The sequence below is a fragment of the Palaemon carinicauda genome, chromosome 4 (genome assembly GCF_036898095.1).
Source record: "Palaemon carinicauda isolate YSFRI2023 chromosome 4, ASM3689809v2, whole genome shotgun sequence".
In the NCBI taxonomy this organism is placed as follows: Eukaryota; Metazoa; Arthropoda; class Malacostraca; order Decapoda; family Palaemonidae; genus Palaemon; species Palaemon carinicauda.
In genome coordinates this window covers 34,183,177-34,204,424 of record NC_090728.1, presented here as the reverse complement: position 1 = coordinate 34,204,424, position 21,248 = coordinate 34,183,177, and the positions used below count along the sequence as shown (strand labels likewise).

Below are 21,248 nucleotides of genomic sequence, written 5' to 3'. Positions count from 1 at the left end.
CTAGATCTATATGCATTCCCTCCGTTCTAGATTGTCAATAAGGTACTGCAGAAGTTCGCCTCTCACGAAGGGACAAGTGGACGCTAATTGCTCCCCTCTGGCCCGCGAGAGAATAACTTACCGAGGTACTTCGATGGCTAGTAGACGTTCCCAGAACTCTTCCCCCAAGGGTGGACCTGCTACGTCTGCCACGCGTAAAGAAGGTACTCCAAGGCCTCCACGCTCTTCGTCTCACTGCCTTCAGAGTATCGAAATACTCTCGAGAACTAGAGGTTTTTCAAGGAGGCAACCAGAGCGATTGCTAGAGCAAGGAGAACATCCACCCTTAGAGTCTACCAATCGAAGTGGGAAATCTTTCGATTCTGGTGCAAGTCAGTATCCATATCCTCGACCAGTACCTCTGTAACTCATATAGCTGACTTCCTCTTATTTCTGAGGAAAGAGCGATCTCTTTCAGCTCCCGCTCAAGGGTTACAGAAGCATGTTGGCATCAGTCTTCCGTCACAGAGGCTTAGATCTTTCCAACAATAAAGATCTACAGGACCTCCTTAAGTCTTTTGAGACCACGAAGGAGCGACGTTTGGTTACACCTGGTTGGAATTTAGACGTGGTTCTAAGATTCCTTATGTTAGACAGGTTCGAACCACTTCAATCAGCCTCCCTGAAAGATCTCACCTTTAAGACTGTTTTTCCTGATATGCTTAACCACAGCTAAAAGAGTCAGTGAGATTCATGCCTTCAGCAAGAACATCGGATTCTCATCCAAAACGGCTACATGTTCTTCATCTTGGTTTTCTAGCCAAACACGAGCTGCCTTCTCGGCCTTGACCAATATCGTTCGATATTCCAAACTTATCGTATGGTTGGAAATGAACTAAAAAGAGTATTATGTCCTGTAAGAGCTCTTAAGTTCTATTTTAAAACCTTTACGAGGTCCGTCTGAAGCTTTATGGTGTTCAGTTAAGAATTCATCTTTGCCTATGTCAGAGAATTCTTTATCCTATTTTTATCAGACTGTTAATACGAGAGGCTCATTCCCTTCTGAATGAGGAAGACCAAGCTTGGCTGAAGGTGAGGACACACGAAGTTAGAGCTGTCACAATTTCCGTGGCCTTTAAACAAAATAGATCTCTGCAAAATATATTCGACGCAACCTATTGGAAAAGCAAATCAGTGTTCGCGTCTTTTATCTTAAGAATGTCCAGTCTCTTTTTTATAGGTAGTAGGTTGGCCTGGGCACCAGCCGCCCGTTGATATACTACCGCTAGAGAGTTATGGGGTCCTTTGACTGGCCAGACAGTACTACATAGGACCCTTCTCTCTGGTTACGGTTCTTTCCCTTTGCCTACACAGACACCGAATAGTGTGGCCTATCCTTTACAGATTCTCCTCTGTCCTCATACACCTGACAACACTGTGATTACTAGACAATTCTTCTTCACCCAAGGGGTTAACTACTGCACTGTAATTGTTCAGTGGCTACTTTCCTCTTGGTAAGGGTAGAAGAGACTTTAGCTATGGTAAGCAGCTCTTCTAGGAGAAGGACACTCCAAAATCAAACCATTGTTCTCTATTCCTGGGTAGTGCCATAGCCTCTGTACCATGGTCTTACACTGCCTTGGGTTAGAGTTCTCTTGCTTGAGGGTACACTTGGGCACACTTTTCTATCTAGTTTCTCTTCCGCTTGTTCTGTTAAAGTTTTTATATTTTAAATAGGAAATATTTATTTTAATATTGTTACTATTCCTAAAATGTTCTATTTTTCCTTATCTCCTTATTTCCTTATTTCCTTTCCTCACTGGGCTATTTTCCCTGTTGGGGCCCCTGGGCTTATAGCATCCTGCTTTTCCAACTAGGGTTGTAGCTTAGCATTTAATAATAATAATAATAATAACTGCTACACTCTGGGACCATTCGTAGCAACGAGTGCAGTAGTGGTGGGGGCTCCACCACTACAATTCCCTAATTCCAGAACCTTTTTAATCTTTCTCTTGAAATATTTTTGGGTTGTCCGGAAGGCTAAGAAGCCTTTCGCATCCTACTTGATTTGGCGGGTGGTCAAAATCATTTCTTGAGAAGCGCCTAGATTAAAGGTTTTGATGAGGACCTTTAGTATGGGTTGCAACCCTTCATACTTCAGCTCCTAGGAGTCGCTCAGCATCCTATGAGGATCGCGAGGCTCAGTAAGGAAGACGTACTTAAAAAGGCAGAGTAATTGTTCAACTCGTCTTTCTTACCAGGTACTTATTTATTTTATGCTTGTTATTTTGAATAACTGCTAAAATAAAATACGAAATACTTAGCTCATAATGTCAACTTGTTATGCTGGTCTCTACCCACCCCCCTGGGTGTGAATCAGCTATATGATCATCAGGTAAGTTTGATATTGAAAACTGTTATTTTCCTTAGTAAAATAAATTTTTGAATATACTTACCCGATGATCATAAATTAAAGGACCCACCCTTCCTCCCCAATAGAGAACCAGTGGGACAGAGGAGAAAATTGGTTCGTTGATGACATCGAGTACTTGAGTACCTACTTGACAGATGGCGCTGTTGATGTACACCCCCACCTGTATAGCGATCGCTGGCGTATTCCTCCCGTAGATTTTTTCTGTCGGGGCAGCAGGGATGCAGCTATATGATCATCGGGTAAGTATATTCAAAAATTTATTTTACTAAGGAAAATAACATATTCTTATAAAGAGCAGATATTACGTACTATCCACTAATGACGCCACTAAAGACACGGAAGGTCAAGAATTTTCGTAAATGGAAGTGGTTGAACTTAAACCTCTAAAATAAAAATTTGAGAGGAAAAACGTTGACTTGAAAGTTTTAACTATAACTTAAAAAATGCAAATAACAAGGAATGTTTGGACAAACCCAAAGATGTTTCCTCTAGAGTCAATCTACAGGAAATTTGATTTATTAATGTAACAAATTCAATTACTCCAAAAGCTGAAACATTGCCTCACCTCCTGTTCTCTGAATCTGAACTTAATGTCATAACTAATCAGGCTACATAGCATTTGTTAAAGGTTGAGATCCGTAAGAACATGTTTGATACTCGAGTATTTGAAGGAAACCTAACAAACAATGTACCTTTTAAAGAAATAAGTCCATCTCCAGTCATAAACATTACTGGTAAATCAATGATTTCCCATAAAACAACAGCAGAGAATAAAATAGCCCACAAAATTTCTTGCATTATTAATGATTGCTTCATTTCTAAATTTAATGACATTAAAAATATAAATATAACTTACTAGGCCAAAAAAAAATGGAAAATTACCTGGGGAAAAAGAAGTCTCTTTCTTCTCTGTCTACAGCTCATTAGTTTTGGGTTGAAGGTTGAAAACTTTTTGAAGAAAGAAAAATAAAACTCGGTAAATTAGAGAGCAACAATGCTGGATGTGTGCGTTGATCATTTGATAAAAAAAGCATACAGCAGGCAATCTTTTATCTTGGAAATTTATAGAAAAACTTAACATTACACTAATCCAAATGTTAATCAGGAAGAAAGTCACAATCAGAGTAAACATCAGGAAATTTTATCTAAAAAGCTAAATCTAATAAAATATAATGCTAATGCAGTTACACAGAAACCCAACTCGTAACAAAATAAGCAGAAATAATGCTCTACCCAGTGGAAATTCTTCTCCATTGCCTTAATGTTCAATCCAAACAAAATTTAATGAAATATTGATGGTCTTAAAATCTATTTGCATCTAAGGGAAATTAAAACGCTAATGAAAAATTATATTTTTATTGCAATTTTCCAACAGCATATTAGCAATACTATTCCTTCAAAAGAAAATTACACTTTACATCTCGCTGGGTTCCTTCTGCCAAGACATTAGGGACTACAGTACTATCTATACTTTAATGCATTGTGGCTCCTGATGTGAATCATCATATGGAGGCAAACAATGAATTGTGAATATATCAGCCACGTTCATAGACAGTTGTCTTTTTGAGTACTTAACAGTATAGTAGAGTATAATAAGGCAGTGGTTTTTACTTCATGTACATGCAACATTTAAATACGGTTAAAGTATCATGGCTTTTATAAATTTCCCTGTTTATTCACATTCCAATTTTATCTTGGTAACCATATTTTTTTACAGGGGGCCAATAAAAATGGAACTGCACCGGATGGAACTAGTTACTTGGATGCTGCAGAAAAGGATGAAATCAAAGTTCTATTAAGATAAACGTTAATATTGTAATTAATTAGGTAGTTGCGAGGGTGCAAGAACTGGGTCACTTGTGGATGGCAAGTTGTGGAAGGTTCCTTACTGTGTAGCGAGTTAATCTTTCGTACCCATGGAAGATTCCTCACTGCTAGGTCCTGGAAACTTCCATGTCTTGAGGAATGTTCCTCATTCCATTGGGTGGCCATCTGCCCCGTTTGATAATTGTGAATGACACAAAGGATGATTTTCATTTAAGCTGATAGAATCTTTAAATAACATCAAACACATTTACAGCTGGAATAGCATATTCAAAAGTATATTTTCAGGCTACTTATGTGATAATTAAAAGTGTTTTTAATGTCAATATTCTCAAAAAAGTTTTACAATAATGTAGATGTCTGTTGAATAATTTATTTTAATACATCACTCTGATTTAATGTTAGATGACCAAGTCATAAGTGAGTGTTTTGTGATTAATTGTTACCATGATGAGGCAGTTCTATTGTCTTAAAACAGGATTTTCTTTATTAACAGTTGTTGTATGGTATATGCAAGGAGATGATGGATGAAAATAGATTTACTGGAACCTTCTGTGAATCTAGCTGGAATAAAGAATTAAAAAGTCTCTCCAATGAAAATTTGGAATTCCAGTCATTTGTTTTTTTTTTCAATTGGTCTTTTATGATGGCATTCAAGATTAAATAAGAGGATCTTGTTTTTACTAATTTTTAGCATAACGTTATTTGTCTTTGATACAGCAGTTTGAACTCCATACCTTAATAGTGTTTTATCTTTTGTGACAAAATTATTTAGGGTTTAAATAGGGGTGATAATGTTGCCGTCCAGCGAAGGAAGTCTAAAAGTTGCAATAGCTATGATTGTTCTTGCACCTTAGCCGGAGTCGGTAGGAATTCTAAGCGTCCTGTATAATCAAGATTAATAAATGAAACCCAGGGTTTTGACATTGTGTAACAAATGGCTGTGGATGTTATAATAAGGTGGTGATGGATACAACTATTTGTCTTCAATTCATAGCTTTGATTTTGCTTTGTATGGTATGCTATCTATTGAATTAGTAAATCTGCCAGGCTATTTAATGTCTATACTTAACATTGGCTATACAGAATATACTTTCTGTCTATACAATGTTTGTGGGTGTTTCTTTATAGTGCAGTATGTGAATGTCACACACATTATATATTATATATATATATATATATATATATATATATATATATATATATATATATATATATATATATATATATACATATATATATTATATATATATCATATATATATTATTTGTGTGTGTGTGTATGCATATGTCAGGGTGTTAGATTTATATCAGTCAGTTTCCATACTTTTCCAGTTTGATTTATCAATTTAAATTATCCTAAGTATTGCTGTATTTTTAGCAGTTCACGGATGCCCAATACAGACCAGACATTTATGAGTATTTTCTTCCTACACATTCCTCGTGTGTTTAGTGTATTGACACATAAGCAAAATAAGTACTGTAGGTCTTGGGTTTACAACAGATGTCCGTTCCCACTCTGTCAAATTTCGATGCAAGTCGCATCATACTTAAATATAGTAATAACGTCCCCCCCCCCTATGCTAATGCTGTACACTATAGTAAATTCATAATCTATGACATGAAGCGCACACTATGATATGCTAGCATAATTAGGACTAAAAAAAATGTATGCTGTAGAATCATATGAAATGGTAGAAAAAGTACAGATTTTTTTTTTCTTTTTTTTTTTTTTTACCAAATGGGAGAACTATCGTATCCACGGAATGTAAGATAAAAATAATGTAACCCCAGGACCTACTGTCGTCTTGTTTTGTAGTCATTTATATAGAATTTTGATTTCTACTTTCTTACCCAATGATCAAGTGCATTTGCATCAGTGTGTATTGTTTTTTATATATAATATGTATCGGTAATATGCTCCTTTAACTGAATTTATTGCATGTTGTTCTTTTTTTGTTTGACTTTTGCCATGTAAGTTAACAGTAAACCTAGGTCTATTCTGGATAATTTTGCTGTACTGTATTCTTTCTTTGACCCAGTTTTTGGTATTTAGTTGGTTTTCCTCCAACAATTTGAAATATTAGTATTCTATAAAATTTGAATAGTATTGCAGCAAATTACAATTAGTCACCCCTCTGATGCTCAGCAGTATCCAGTATGCCTAAAGCGACCTATTTTACACTGAACAGATTATGGATTTAGTTGAATTTATTTTTTATCTGGGATGAATCTTTAGTCATGAATTCCAAATCTAAGAATATTCAATACAGTACTGCATATCAAGTTCTGTAAACTGTATGTTGATGGAATTTTCATGATTTGGAACAAATATAAATGTTCTGTGTATGCATGCATGTGTGTATATACAAATATCTTCAACATCAAAACTATTTTTCCTATTGTGTGACCCTTAAGAAAAGAAAAGACAATAATCTCTCTCCCATTCTTTCTTGAAACATTGAATCTTGAATGAACCCTGTACAGAAAACTCCACAACATTAGCCACTTCGTACATGTGCTTTGGAGGTTCATCGGCAGTTTTGAATCTCCCATGCTCACTGCACTCTTCACCTTTAACCTGCATGCACTCTCTTGCTTCTCGGATGTTGAGGCCCCTCTTTGTCAATACCTAGTTCAAATCGTCTATCCACTCATTCCTAGGTTGTATTCTACGTTTTTTTCTGGACACATGAATTATATACTCTTCACCAACCTATCATTATTCTGTTTTTATACATTTTTGAACCATTTCAAAACACATCAGTCCTTTCACTTTTACCACTCCTATTTAGCTTATCTCCATATTTCTAATCCTTACAATCCATCTTATGCCATAAACATTAGCTACACATCTCTACAGCTTCCACCTGTATTTCTTTCATTGGCATTCATTCAACATTCACAGTTCACTTTCATTAGAGTTGGTTCAACAATCCCTTTGTATGCACCAACTTTGGCTTCCATAGACATAAGTTACCCCATAAATTTTTACACACACCCTACTACCTTCCTTTGCTTCACCAAACCTGACCCTTTTTTTTATTTTATCTTTATTTGAAATATTGACTCCTATAATACTCTGTGAATCTATTGCAACCATTATTCAATCATTTATACTAGTATTCATTATTCCATCATTTTGGTTCCCTTTACCCTCACTCATATTTTTGTTCTCAAAATATTTTTCACTCAAACACTTCTGTGTGTTTCCAGTTCCTCTTCACTAACCTCAACATCAGTAGTCCTGGAGATATAACAATCCCTTTGCCTCTATTCCAATTTTATAATAAAGTGGTCCCTTACTTTCAAAATCGACAGATGGTTCTTTTCAGTTTCAAAAAAAAAAAAAAATTATCACTTCATATAAAAGTGATTAACATTTTGAATTGGGTTCTTACCTTAGTTTTTTGCTTATCTCAAGTACTTTGTTTTTTGTTTTGTTTTTCCATAAAGAAAAGTAAACTTTGGATCTTTGAAATTTATACTGTTTTATAATATATATACAGTATATATATATATATATATATATATATATATATATATATATATATATATATATACATACATATATATACACAAATATATATTTATATATATATATATATATATATATATATATATATATATATATATATATATATATATGAATAAATAGATAAATTAATAAATATATTCCATCATACACCTTCCCCATGTGGGCGGTGGAACTAGAAGGGTAGAATTACTTTCTTAAATAAAAGATGCCAGGCATTTTTTCTTTCATTTTCCAAAATAATTTACGTTATTTCCACATTGCATGGCCAAGGCTTCACAGAATCAGTGGTGCATTGCTTAGAGTGATATGAAATATACTAGAAGTAAGTTTATTTGTTTTACCAAAATAATATTTGTGAATAGAATAGCCTAACCAAAATTAGGTTAAATCTACTTAGCTAAGCCTTGGTCATACCAGTCTCTTTCTCTCCTCTTTCGGTCTTTTTCTCCCTTTTTTATATGTATGTTGTAGATGGTACAACCAGTTTTGCTGAAATGATGAAATTATAGATTTGTACATTTAAATGTTTTAATGTTGTTTTTTTAATGCTCTTGAGTTGTAGTGGTTAAAGACCCTGGTGTGGATTAAACAGAGCCAGAATCAAAGTCAGTTACGGGACATTGCAGCTCAGAGGTTGATGCAACGTGATGTGTTTAGAATAGTCAATGGAGGATTCCTTGATATATGGAGTATAAAGGATGTTGGCTTCACTTGTGTAGGGAATAACTATCTATAATATCTTATCTCATTTTTTTTCCCATGAGAAATGTGGTGGGCACTGCTGTGAAAGAAGGATTCTGTTATCAGTCTCGAATGTAATACTGAAGAGGGGGTTAAATTTTTGCCCTTTCACAGCTGTAAACTAAATAAGGTTGAAAAATTCATATAGTTGCCAAGTATTCCACATTTCCATTATCGTTTCCCATTGGAAATGAATTTAAACAAATGTATCAGTGTCTTGGTGTCCAACATTTTATAAATGATCGTCCTCGGTATTTGACTGCCCAAGAGCAACAGTCATCCTTGTCTCCCTTTCATATGGAAGGTGCTCATAATCCTGTATTTCAATACTCTAATCTATTCCAGTCCCTTCTGATCTTCCAAAATCAGTAACGAGATTCCTGCGCTTTCAATAAGTGCCGTGAGTAAGCTTGTGTTAGCATTTTGATTTTACTTGAGAACAGCTTTGCTAAAAATGACAGGTTATATGTTGTAGTTGAGCGGCTTCAATATTTCAAGTAGAGTCAACATCTTCCAGGCTTTCATAAATGATAACATTTCCTTAAAAAATTGGCTTTCAGTGCAGTTTAGTATTATTTACCTCTTTTATACGTGGTCTGCATGAGCAACCTTTTGTGTGGCAGGAATAGCCTTAGTAGGTACATTTTACAATTTACTGTAATGACAGTATGCACATGATTGGGTCTTAAAGTTCAGACCATGCACTTAATACTGCTATGTATTTGACAATATTTTTTTTGGAATGAATTCCTTGCAAATAATAGTTGTGGACCTTGCCCTCTGGCAAATAATAATGGCTTTGGAATTAACATAAAAAATTTTTTTTTTAATAACGAGGCCTTTAAATCTATGGACTTATTTAAGGGTTCCATCATTATTGGATCTCACTAAATCTGAGAATTAGTCCTCAAAGCAACAAATTCTGAGACAGAAGAGGAGAGGAATTCATGTGTGTTGGTTGGTAGTGCACTTCAAAAAAGGTTGATCTAATTGAAGTTTTAAATTTGAGCTAATACCAGATCTTTATTTTTTTTTTATTGGCCTTCTCAACATTTCATGAAATGGCCAATGTCTGTTGGTGTGGGTTGACTTTCTCCAAACATTATTGAAGACATGATGGATTATGCTCATGAATATGTGACACATTTACCAATGCCAGCCAATTGTTGATATATAAATTACTTTAGAAGCAGCTGAGCATTGCTATGTAGGCCTACATAGAAACATTTGAAAACTTCAATTGTGTACTATGTTTATTTGTTAGAATATGATTCCCCCACATCTGATAATTGTACATCACCCGACAATTACTTTTTTTTTTCTTTATTTTTTTTTACTATTATTATTATTATTACAAATTTGAAGCTTTGTTTTTCAGCCCCTACATTATAGCTTTTTACTTCCTTTATTCTGTCTAACTGTGCAGCCTCTTTATCATGCTTCATAGTGCAACACCTAGACTTTTCCCAGTTGCACCTGGGCACTGAATGGCATCCCTGGGCCCAGAACCTTGATATAGGGCCCAAATTCCATACATTCATAGTTGACCTTGGAAATTATTTGTATTCCCCATCATACTTAGCACACAAAAAAAAGCCATTGATTATCATGTATCTAATTTCTCAAATAATTTACAACTTTCCATTGATTGTAAGGGCAGTACTGTATGCTTACACTAAGGTGATTTATGAAGAAACTCGCCTCGAAACATACTGACAGAGGAGTTGCTGGGAGACCAAGACCAGAATGTTAAAGTGGTGTCTGATCAATGGTGTGACTTTACCAACATCGTGACATGATTTGATGTAAACAGACTAGTCCCTACGTGATGTTTGTGTGCATTTTATAGTTTTATAGTGTACCATACTTACGGTATATTTAAAGTTGATATTGTTTTTAGCTTACAGTGTATGCACTGTAATGTCAAGTACAGTACAGTATACATGTAGCTGCATATATACTGTACATTTAGAAGTTAATAATTTCCTGTAATGAAGGTGATACAGTATTTTCCTTTATTGTATTTGACTTTTTAATAAACGAGCTTATATTCATTATTTTGTTTTGTTTTTAATGTATTACAGTATTTGAATTTCTAAATGCTTTTAACATGCAAAGTCCCTTTTATTCAGCCAACTTTCCCTAGTCAAATCTAAGAAATTTTACAGTTCTCATGTAGTGTTGATCAGAGCCGGACAAGATTCATGCAATATCTCAAATTAGCCTCTGCCAAGTTATATGAATCATTTCAAGCCCAGACAAGACATTCACAAGTCAAATGTATCTTGCAATAAGTTATGATGTCAATAATTTGTACATATAGTACGTATTGTTCTGAACTTATTATGTACATTACCTTATATTTTCAAATTAATGGTATTCCTCACACTTATTTTACAAGTGAAACTGATTTTGACAGTTTTGTATTGTACAGCCAAGGCTGTGACTTGCTCCAATATTTTGAGGTTATTTAAGGAAATAATGTTTGCTAGTACAATAATGTTATTGTTCATTTCTCCATTCCTCTATTCATTATATGTAATTTACAGTTTTTTTGAGTTGGAAGTTCAAAATACAGATCCCCTCTGACTTTAAGAAAAGCTTGTATTGATATTTGGAAATTTTTCAGGCATAGTTATGCTGGAATTTTAATGTATTTACTATACAATATCAAGATGGCAATTCATTAGAAGCTTGCGAGATATAAAACATAGTTCTATTAGATAGGTAGCAATGGAATAAACATCTTATAAAACTGAAATGCTCTTCCACATCACTTGAATTTACTCGTTTCAAAATGGTTGCGTGTATCTGCGAACCCACAAAATTGTAGACGAATTATGCAAGCATGGAGAAAATTGAAACTTCTGAGTTACCGCTAAATTAATTGTTAAGTAATCTTTTTGAATAATTCATTTAGTTCTCATGTCTTTCTTGTCCAGGATTTTCAGTTATCCAGGAACCAGATAAAAGGGACTTTACTGTATATGGTACTGTACTGCATTATTGTTTTTTTTTTTTTTTTAAGAATATTTTTTATCCCTTTTCACTTGTTATTTAATCTGAGAACACTTTTAATAAAGTATTTTTTATTAATTTGGTGATCTAAATAACATTTTGATGTTTTAATACATTTTGAGCTCCTATTGTTAATGTCATTTATTAGAATAAAATTGATCATTTTACCACATTTGTTTCAATCCTAGTACATTATGGTTGTCGTAAATCTTTAGAAACTGCATTAGAGAATTATTTTATTGCCCTATTTACCCCAATATTAGGTTGATAGACTGCCTTATCCCCAGTGCCAAGCTATGTAGCCCAAGTCCATAGAACAGTGGTTCCCAACCTTTTTCCTATCATTTCCCCCCTACACCCAGTGCAACCCTCCAGATTTCCCCCTTCTTGTGTATGAGGGGAAGGGTAGTTGAAGCACACTGTGACGACTTACTAATTTATTTTTCCATTATACAAATATACTGATAAACAAATAGTTACAGAGTAAAATGGACAGAGAGCATTTAGTAACAATGAACCACATAGCCATAGAGCTATGAGGTTAGTTGTTACTAACCGCTCTCTATCCATTTTACTCTGTAACTATTTGTTTATCAGTATATGGAGAGCGGCTAGTAGCAAAATAAAAGGATTTTTGTTTATTCTTCTACTTCAAAATTGAAATAGTGAGAAGGTTGAGGCTGCTTCTTGTGCACCAGTGTATCAATATCAGTGCTAGCTTTGTCACCTGATATTTTTTTTAGTTAGTAGGTAGTGTAATTATTTCCCCCCTGGTAGCTTCAAATTTCCCCCCAGGGGGAAATTTCCCCCAGGTTGGGAACCACTGCCATAGAATCTATTCCAATTCATTGACAAGATTTGACTGTGGGTGGTGAAAATTTTGCTCCACAGGCAACTCCAAATAAAGTTGTAATCTTTACCAAGTCGAGGAAGGGCAGGTAATTATTTACCCGTTAGCTATGTAACCAATTTTTCACCAAAACACAGCAAAAGCTTCACTTGCCTTAATTGAATTGAAGCATCAACACTGCCGTTAGAGGGATTACCAAATTCAAAAAAAAGAAACTCATTTTAGTCGATGATTCTCGTAATGTATTCTTACCTTAGTGATCTATCTTAAATTTAATTGTTAATTTAACCTTGGGTAGGTACAGTATTATGAGTTTTCAGTTAATATTCAGATACTGTAGGGTCACTAGTAACCCAATCTCTTGAAAAAATCCATGTAAATTGTATATTTTAATATTCAATTTTGGTCTTTACAAATAATTTGTTTCACTAAAGAAACTGGATATTTAAAAAAAGTAACACACGCAACATATACTGTATCTACATAATCTTCAGAAAAAAATATCAAAGTGCCAAATATATACAAATTAAATTCTGCCAATTTGATCACAGATAATGGAGGAAGAATTGGTGGGGAGCTCAGCCTTCTAGGATGCAAAACTAATTACCCGTAGACAGAGAGAGAAAAAAAGGCTTAGTTTTCCCCAGGTAAGTTTCCAAATTTTTTGGGCTAGTAAATATATAGGAATTTTTATGAAACTAAACATGAATATTTGTGTAAGGTAAAAAAACATATTTATGATAAATATTAAGTTCCATCAAAAGATAGTGTTTTTCCAATGAGAAGTTATAACAAAGTATTCCCCAAGTTAAATGGGAAATTTCCTTATCATTTATAAAATATATTTAAGTAATAACGAACCCAGAAAGGTGAGAGGAAATATGGCAAGTAGAGGTTGAAGGGTCTTATACAAGCCATTTTGTGAAACGTTTTTGGATAATCTCATTGATTTTGGTATCCATAACTTTTTTAAATTTTGAAATATTGCCCGCTATTCTTATATCTCCCATTGACAATTTTTCGTTTCTATAGATATCTTTTGACTTCTTCCTCTGTAATGGCGCCTTGAAATTGAAGAAAGAAAGAATACAGTCTGGAAAAATAGAAAAAAGGTTCAACTCAGAGTGTAACCTATGCTTCCTCATAAAATGTCTGAAAATCATTATTTCATAGTTCATGTTTTTTAGGATATTGCACAGTGACTAAGAGTTTCACAATATATGAATATCGCTCATTTGGTACTTGAAAGGCAAATATAACCCAAATAGGCTACCTTCAGAAAACACATGGGAGTAAGAACACGAAAAATGTTGCCTCTTTAAAAGCTATTATTAGACTGAACATTCTTGGCTGTTTCCTCTCCTATCTGAAACTGAAATGCTGCAGAATACAAAAGGTAATGCATAGTGTTTTAAGAATGCATTTCTTAATTAACTGATTGCCTGAAACCTTTCATACAAATGCAGGGGACTGGTAGTTGACTGGGACCTTGATCGCTCTTGCTGGTAACATGACAACGGCAAGTGGAAGACATACTGTATGCTGGCATCAGTGGCTTTGTTTTGTTTAAAGCATGTGTTGAGGTTTAGGCACCTTGAGATTTCTAGAGAAGTAGGGGTAATACTGGTAACTCTAATTTGGTCCTTAACTGCACCCACTTTGGTCCTTAACTTTTTATTATTTAACTTTGTATTTGTTTCCCATAGCATTCGTCAAATGTACATTCCAACTTATACCTTGCCCCAACACTTTGCCATTTACAGTAAGTCTCCCGCATGCCAAGAGTGGGTTTATAAATCGAATATTACTGAAATAAGCATCTGGCTCAACCATTAACTTTCATTATTTTCAGTCAGCTGGTATTTATAACACTAGTGAGCTAGTCTCCATTTATATATCAAACCATTGTTCTCTAGTCGTTGGTAGTGCCATAGCCTCTGTACCATGGTCTTCCACTGTCTTGGGTTAGAGTTCTCTTGCTTGAGGGTACAATCAGGCACACTATTCTATCTGATTTCTCTTCCTCTTGTTTTGTTAAAGTTTTCATTGTTTATATAGGAAATATTTATTTTAATGTTGTTACTATTCTGAAAATATTTTATTTTTCCTTGTTTCCTTTCCTTACTGTGCTAGTTTCCCTGTTGGGGCCCCTGGGCTTATAGCATTCTGCTTTTCCAACTAGGGTTGTAGCTTAGCAAATAATAATAATAATAATAATAATAATAATAATAATAATAATAATAATATGAATTGTACATCTATTTCTGCAAAGTAGAATACTTTGAAGAAAGATAAAAAATATTTTTCCTTATCTCCAAAAGTATTAAATCGAATGTTGTTATCTTGGAGATTTAGAGTAGCCCAAACTCATTAATCCAATCAAAACTTCTTGCACACTTTCCCTGTTCAAGTAGAAGGATTGTTCTTTTCTGGTGAACTGAGCGGCAGAGCCATAGGCCCTGGCTATAGGTATCAGAATAGTGCCACAGGCATACCAAAGTTTAGAAGAGTAAATCCGTTGAAATAATGGAGGAGGTCAACTCTAAAGAGGACAGAAAAAGGAGGGAGAGGGTGTAGCCCTACTCTGGTGAAAGGGTTTGTAGTTAGAAAATGGGGAGGGGTGGGAAGGGTTTAGTTGAAACATAATATATATATATATATATATATATATGTATATATATATACATATATATATATATATATATATATATATATATATATATATATATATATGTATATATATATACATATATATATATATATATATATATATATATATATATATATATATATATGTATATATATATACATATATATATATATATATATATATATATATATATATATTTATATATGTTTATTTATTTAACGTATAACCACTGGTCTCCCTGTCCCTCGGGTAAGTGGGAGAGGGTAGCCATATCATGGTGAGAGGGGTTGTAGTTAGGAAAGGGGGAGAAAGTGATAAGAGTCGAATCTACGTGTGCGTTCATATCTATTTAAATATTTAGCCATTATTTTGACGGGTCATGTATACTAGTGTAGTTTAATTAATTAGAAAACAATACATTAAAACAAAATAACCAATATTTTCTCAATGGGAATCATCATCAGAAGTGAAATCCTTTTAACGAGATTACAGATTTTTTAAGCGTTTCCAAACTGGGGTTTTGGAAAGATATTTGGGGAGAATAACAGTGAAATGGAATTCGATATAGAAGGAATAGATGGGCTTGACACTCCAAAAACGTCAGAGATGTGAAAGGGAAAAATCTTGAATAATATCAGTACTATTACTAAATAAGTCCAGCCTCTAACCATCGCTTGAGTTGAATTCTTACACTACAGTTATTATCTATTAGGTGTTGAGTAGTTAATATATAGAACTACTCATAATTTGATTAATTCGACAAAATAAATTAAGTATAGTATTTAGTGCTATAGTACTTATAGGAAAAAGGGATTATATCACAAAATTTAGCTTATAAGTAGGAATACGATAAGGGCCATACCTTTGATAATGATAAGAGAGTTATTTTATCATAGAAAGACCCACAAAAATCATTACTGGTGACAGTAACTAACATCATCTCAAAGTGAGCATAGGTAAACACCGTTTTATTTGAGAGTATACATAATTTCGTTAGGTATGTCTACGAACATTCGTAACAGGTGAGAACAGATGAGCTTCATGAAACATGAAGTATACAGAATATATTTTTCATTTTAGATATTTTCTCTATAATCTTGAAAAATCTAAAATCCTCATTACTTAGAGAATATACAAGACATCTCAACAAGAAAATAAGAAAATAAATCCCTTATTTTCATTTTTATTATCATTAGTTGTATCTCCAATCAAAATATCAATGTATAAAGAGTCTGTAGACAAATAACTGAATGATGAGATGTTCAAATTTAGATACAAAATTAAGTTAACTTTCTAAACAAGATGTTTTTGAAACATTAACCATAGAGATATTTCATTACATAAATTAATAGTCAAGGGCAGGAAGTATTATTATTATTATTATTATTATTATTATTATTATTATTATTATTATTATTATTATTATTATTATTACTTGCTAAGCTTCAACCCTAGTTGGAAAAGCAGGATGCTATAAGCTCAGGGGCTCCAACGGGGAATATAGCCCAGTGAGGAAAGGAGAAAAAGGAAAAATTAAATATTTTTAGAAGAGTAACATTAAAATAAATATCTCCTATTTAAACTATATAAACTTTAACAAAAAAGGAAGAGAAATTAGATAGAATAATGTGCTTGAGTGTACCCTCAAGCAAGAGAACTCTAGTACAGTGATGTGATATTGGGAAGCAGTCTGGATATCCCCCTTCCTTACTAATCGCAGAATTTGATGTTGATTACCTTGCTGATCGCCTGCCAGAGTCTCAGGACATTGATATTGACTACCTCCTTCAGTTCTAATGCACAATTCCTGAACAACTTCCTGATAAAAAAAAAAAAGAGAATGGAGTACAGTACATAAAAAAAAAGTTATAACAAATCAAAATAACCTTATTCAACAATAAAAGTTAATTCTAATAGCCAGGCCCTCTCCATCATGGGGCTCAATACTACAGTATCCTAGAAGTTTTATTCCAGCTGTGACCAAGATGTGGAATGATCTTCCTAATCGGGTAGTTGAATCGGTAGAACTTCAAAAGTTCAAATTTGCAGCAGGCTGACTTTAGCCTTTTTATATAGTTTATATGAAATATAGGTTTAGATGTTGTTACTGTTTTTAATATATCTTATTCGAATTGCTCATTATTTCTCATATCGTTTATTTATTTTCTTATATCCTTTCCTTACTGGGCTATTTTCCTTGTTGGAGTCCTTGGGATTATAGCATCTTGCTTTTCCAACTAGGGTTGTAGCTTAGCAAGTAATAATAATAATAATAATAATGATAATAATAATAATAATAATAATAATAATAACAAATGCAGCCTTTTCTATTCCACTGTAGGATAGAAGCCTCCGATATGTCAATTTATGTCTTGGGTTTGGCCAGTTTCCATAACCACGCTGGTCAGTGCGGATTGGTAATGGTGGGAGATTTTGGTCTGATTCTCACGGCAAACCAACCTATTAGGGGTACAGCTTTCCTGACAATGGCGATAAGCAAACCCTTTCACCGCGTTAAGGTATCCCCACTCAGTAAGTAAACCCTACCCAAGTAGAGTAGGCTACAACACAAAGGAATTTTAACTGTTTTTTTTTTTTTTTTTTTTTTTTTTTTTTTTTTTTTTTTTTTTTTTTTTTTTTTTTTTTTTTCCTGGGACGTTTTATTATGTATGTTTTACCCTCGCTCTTTACTAGCCAATATATGTGGCATTAGCGTTTACTTATTTTTCTAATATCTTTTGTACTTTAAGTACAGTAGAACCACAATCATTCAAGTTTGCATATACAGTTCTCCTTTTATGATCCACAGTAGAGTCTTGAAAAGTTCTTTATATGCTTGAATTCCCCGACATGAAACAGTTCCTAAGTGCAATGAGCGTGACGCTATTTTAACCACACAACGTACATTTTGTGAATGTAATCTTTTTAAATGACAGATTTATGTTATCTGACATTTTATCGGAGAGATATTTTTGTTCTGAAGATTTTAATTTTTTCAAGAAACACGTTTAATAGATGAAATTTAAATATCTATTTATCACAGGTTTTCATCTCTTAATTATTTTTTCATCAATTAGATGTAATACATATATTTTTAATATCTCCTGAATGTAAGTGGGACAGTTCTAGGGAAGTCAAGTTTGACTCATTGGGCTAGTAAATCTGCCCCCCCCCCTCCCTTAAAAAAGAAAATCCTTGGAGAACAAGGAACACCTCCAAGTCTCACACGAACCACACGGCATTCTCTCGCTTAACTGTTATAGAGAACACCAAGGCCAATAGAATATTGGCCTTGAGAGAACACGATCCTTGGCCCGGTGATCGATCGCGGAGTGATTGGTTGCCTTAGGATCAGTCATTGTGTGATCGGTTTTCTTGCGACTCTTGTGCCAAGGGTAATAGCAGGATTAATAGTGTACTTGATTAATCTTGGGCTAATGTTGTGGTGACCTTTTGGAAACGTCCTTGTCTGGTGATCGCCAGACTGGGGTTAGAGTCCCTATCAAACTCGTTTGTTCTTTTGGTCACTGCAACATCACCAACCTTGTGAGCTAAGGATGGGGCGTTTAGGGGACCTATGGGTCTATCTGCCTAGTCATCAGCAGCCATAGCCTGACCCTCCTTTGTCTTAGCTTGGAGGAGGCTTGGGCGCTGTTCATCTGTATATATGGTCAGTCTTTAGGGCTTTGTCCAGCTTGGTAGGGCAATGTCGCTGTCCCTTGCCTCTGCCATTCATGAGTGACCTTTAATTTTTTGATGGTTTTATTCGTTTGTCCACCAGGAAGCGTGATCACCTGACACCTGTTCCATCCTCACACGACCATTCTACAAGGCAAGTATCCACATGAGTGTTCATTCTAATCTCAGCTTGGCCCCATTGAAACAGGATTCATCTTTTGAAGTATTTCGATGACGCAGTTGCTTTAGGATCGAGATCAACTGCTCTCCTTTTGTTGAAATCTGGGATCCAGATATAATGAAAAAAATCGAGGGAAGCGTTTATTTCACTTAGCAACATACTTGAAGTTCAGGCTGGGAAGACGCAGTAAATAGAACAAAAGTTGAAAAAAAAATAGAGTTTAGATTAAAGTTTTTCTGTGTAGACATATAAAGGAAGAGATTTTGAGAATAGGTAAGAATTCTAAAGGTTGAGTTTAATTTACGATTGTCTTACAGATGATGAGAGGAAGCAGACAAACTAAGCAATAATCAATCACTACAACGCGCAAATGTCACAGAAAGTCATTTTGGTCGCTTTTCAGTGACTTGTAATGGTTGATGCATAGGCTATCTGCATAGTTGAGAGAGGTATGCTCACAGGATGATAGATATATATAGATTTCATATGCTGGGAGGTTTAGTAGAAATTACCTCGAGTGGTAGATTTGGAAGAGCCTGAACGCAGAACAATAAGAACTAGAGGCTGGACCTTGACCTTGACCTTTGACAACGATGTCCAAACTTATGGCTGATTATGTCAATTGGACATTTTGCTGGCCCGTGACCTTCACCTTTGACCCTGACCTTCCAAGATTTAATCATTTCTAGCTATTTGCAGAAAGTTAATTCTTACAAGTTTCATTACTCTACGATTAAGATTGTGGCCAGGAAGCTGTACATAAACAAACACGCGTACACAAACACACACACAAACAGGGACGAAAACATAACCTCCTTCCAACTTCGTTGGCGGAGGTAACTAGAGGGACACTCAGTAGAGAGCATGCCTTCTTAGTTTGCTCATATCTTCACTTCGTACTTGTATTTCGGTGTTTTTTCTTCAAAATCTATTGAATTTGTCCTGGGGTCATACCCTACATGTCCGCCAAGTTTCGTTAAAATTGGTTCTGTACCTTTCGAGTAATGCTGTTCACAAACAAACAAACAAATAAGTAAGCAATGACGTAGGGCAATACATACCCTTCGCAAAATCGTTGAATAGATATGCATTTTAATCAAAGATAGCAAAAGACACAAAAAGTAAATGAAATATGTAACTTTATCAGCAGTCTGGTCACATAAAAGGGAAACAAATACTAGTAAAGTTTTATGTAACAAAACCATCAACTGGAAGAAAATTTTAATCGTGTCAATGAAATCATGTGAGGTTACCTGCAGTCTCCTGGAGTTGACAAGATGCCCATTTTAGAGGCAGACTGATATCTCCAAAATCTATTGTTGGGATCCTCCTTTACCGGACCATGATGGGGTCTGAAAGAGTATGAAGGAAAACAATGGTGAATCTCTCTCTCTCTCTCTCTCTCTCTCTCTCTCTCTCTCTCTCTCTCTCTCTCTCTCTCTCTCTCTCTCTCTCATATATATATATGTATATATAAAGGAAAAGCTGATGAATCTCTCTCTCTCTCTCTCTCTCTCTCTCTCTCTCTCTCTCTCTCTCTCTCTCTGTATATATATATATATATATATATATATATATATATATATATATATATATATATATATATACATATATATATACACATATATATGTATATGTATATATTTCTCTCTCTCTTTCATGAGCGAAAGGAGGGTGAAAGGAAAGAAGAAATCACGAAGACCGGGTGCAGTAAAGAGATGGGTAAAAGTGAAAAGGGAAAGAAATATATATGATGGATAGTGATTGAAATAAGAAAGAAAAACAAAATAGATATAGAAATATATCGACGAAAGAAAGTGAGAAGGAAGATCATTTCTAGATAAAACTAGAAGAAGAGAAAGAGGAATAAGGAACTGAAGGAAAATATGAAAGAACACGACAGGAATGTATAAAAGCAGAGCGCAATGGAGGGAAAATGTTGAAATGTTGATGGATCAGGATAAAGGAGATGAAAAAGAAAGAAGAAAGGCCTTTTTGAAGAAGAAAAAGAATGTGATTCAGCACTCAATTAAAAGACATATTTGGGCTGGGCTTTTAATTTGTAAATTAGTGTAAAGCTAATGAGATTCTTATTTTGAATAGCCTTCTACTTCAAAAGGAAAAACAAGTTTGCTTGAAAATGACCAAATAATATATGTATACTCACAGAAGTTGTCTGAGGAAAATGTCTGACATTGGGTAGTAGTTTTCGGGATCACTGGCTAGCTGGCAAAGTATTTTCATACGACATTCTTCTTCTTCTATCTGGAATAGGAAAATAATCAAACCAAACTTTAGCATGACACCAAAGTGTACTAGCTCAAGCACACACACAACCGACTAACTGTAAGATAAA

The 21,248-nt window shown here is 34.4% G+C and overlaps 2 protein-coding genes across 2 annotated transcripts in view; one reads left to right on the top strand and one right to left on the bottom strand.

Annotated features, from left to right (window-relative positions):
* LOC137639889 (myotrophin-like) overlaps positions 1-4,849 on the top strand; it is a 44,333-nt gene extending 39,484 nt beyond the window's left edge. Inside the window, exon 4 of the mRNA XM_068372152.1 lies at positions 4,131-4,849. Coding sequence (XP_068228253.1) covers positions 4,131-4,217 — 87 coding nt within the window. The 3' untranslated portion in view covers positions 4,218-4,849. The remainder of the gene's footprint in view (positions 1-4,130) is intronic.
* Positions 4,850-16,699: 11,850 nt separating this feature from the next.
* Positions 16,700-21,248, bottom strand: part of LOC137639028 (uncharacterized) — a 5,650-nt gene continuing 1,101 nt past the window's right edge. The window contains exons 3-5 of the mRNA XM_068371346.1: positions 21,060-21,157; positions 20,146-20,244; positions 16,700-16,852 (exon numbers count right to left, since the gene is read on the bottom strand). Coding sequence (XP_068227447.1) covers positions 16,744-16,852; positions 20,146-20,244; positions 21,060-21,157 — 306 coding nt within the window. The 3' untranslated portion in view covers positions 16,700-16,743. The remainder of the gene's footprint in view (positions 16,853-20,145; positions 20,245-21,059; positions 21,158-21,248) is intronic.